We start from the raw sequence: 1,402 nt of genomic DNA, 5'->3' as shown, positions 1-1,402 counted from the left end.
TGATGGACTTCAACCCTGCCCGGCACGGCATGGTGTGCTGCAGCTCCCTGGCCACGCTCAAGCTCAGCACCATCAAGCGCCACATCCGCCAGAAGCACCCCTACTCCTTGCACTGGAGTCCCCGGGAGAAGGAAGTCATCAGCAACAGCTGGGATGCGCACCTGGGGCTGGGGGCCTGCGGAGAGGCCGAGGGCCTGGGGGTCCAGGGGGCGGAGGAGGAGGAGGAGGAGGAGGAAGAGGAGGAGGAGGGGGCCGGTGTCCCAGCTTGCCCGCCCAAGGGCCCAGGCAAAGCCCCAGCTGCTGGTGGCTGCCGGCGCCAGCGGCGAGGGGGGCCAGTGGCACCCCAGGCTCGGCGTCTGCGCCTCTCAGCCTCCCGGAGGGCCGGGGGCAACAGGGGGCTGGGGGCCCGGCGCCTGGAGAGGAGGCTGAAGGAGTCCCTGCAGAACTGGTTCCGGGCCGAGTGTCTCATGGACTACGACCCGCGGGGGAACCGGCTGGTGTGCATGGCCTGTGGCCGGGCACTGCCCATCCTGCACCTGGACGACATCCGTGCCCACTTGCTGGAGGTGCACCCCGGCTCCCTGGGGCTCAGCGGCCCTCAGCGCAGTGCCCTGCTGCAGGCCTGGGGGGGCCAGCCCGAGGCGCTGTCTGACCTCACCCAGTCCCCACCAGGTGCGAGGCCATCCCAGGCGGAGACCCCCTCATATTGGGGCTCTCAAGTGGGGTCTGTGGCCAAAACTGGGAGGCAGGGACTGATGGCTGAGGGCAGAAGGCCAGGAGCTGGCTCTCCACACACATACACTCCCCGTCCCGCCCCCAGACACACACAGCCTGGGGTCCCTAGTTGGGGCCGGGGTGAGGAGCCAGGATGGACCCCTCAGCGTGGGCAAGGGCAATCCAGCCAGCAGGCTGAGCCCCTCTCCCTCACCCCTTCCCCAACAGGCGATGACCTCGCCCCCCAGGACCTGACCAGAAAGAGCCGGGACTCGGCCTCCGCTGCTGGAGCCCCCTCCTCTCAGGATCTCAGCCCCCCAGACGTAAAGGAAGAGGCTGGCTGGGTCCATGAGAGGCCCGGGCCCGCAGAGGCGGAGGAGCTGGAGGAGGTCGAGGGCGAGAGGGCGGGGGTCCCGGGCCGGTTGCTGCGAGGCCGCACCCACCGCCGCCACCCCCAGGAGCGCTGGCGGCTGGAGTACCTCATGGAGCTGGACGGCGGCCGGCGCGGCCTGGTGTGCGGAGGCTCGTTGGCCTCGCTCAAGATGAGCACCATCGAGCGCCACATCCGCCGGCGCCACCCGGGCTCCACGCGCCTCGGCGGGCCCCTCCAGGCCCTCATCGCCCGGGAGTGGAGCGAGAAGGCCGCCCACCTGCTGGCCCTGGGGCTACCCCGCCCCGAGTCTCCCCC

General features: G+C 71.0%; 1 protein-coding gene across 1 annotated transcript; it reads left to right on the top strand.

Annotated features, from left to right (window-relative positions):
- Positions 1-2: 2 nt before the first annotated feature.
- Positions 3-1,394, top strand: LOC116548513 (uncharacterized protein C11orf95-like; the record flags this gene model as incomplete). The annotated part of the gene is made up of 2 exons (XM_032273931.1): positions 3-672; positions 943-1,394. Coding segments are annotated over exons 1-2 (1,122 nt in total), but the record flags the coding sequence as incomplete, so codon positions are not given.
- Positions 1,395-1,402: the final 8 nt, after the last annotated feature.

The sequence above is a fragment of the Sapajus apella genome, unplaced genomic scaffold (genome assembly GCF_009761245.1).
Source record: "Sapajus apella isolate SASKATOON/1434 unplaced genomic scaffold, GSC_monkey_1.0 scaffold13921, whole genome shotgun sequence".
NCBI classification, from domain to species: Eukaryota; Metazoa; Chordata; class Mammalia; order Primates; family Cebidae; genus Sapajus; species Sapajus apella.
This window is presented reverse-complemented; position numbering and strand designations above follow the sequence as displayed.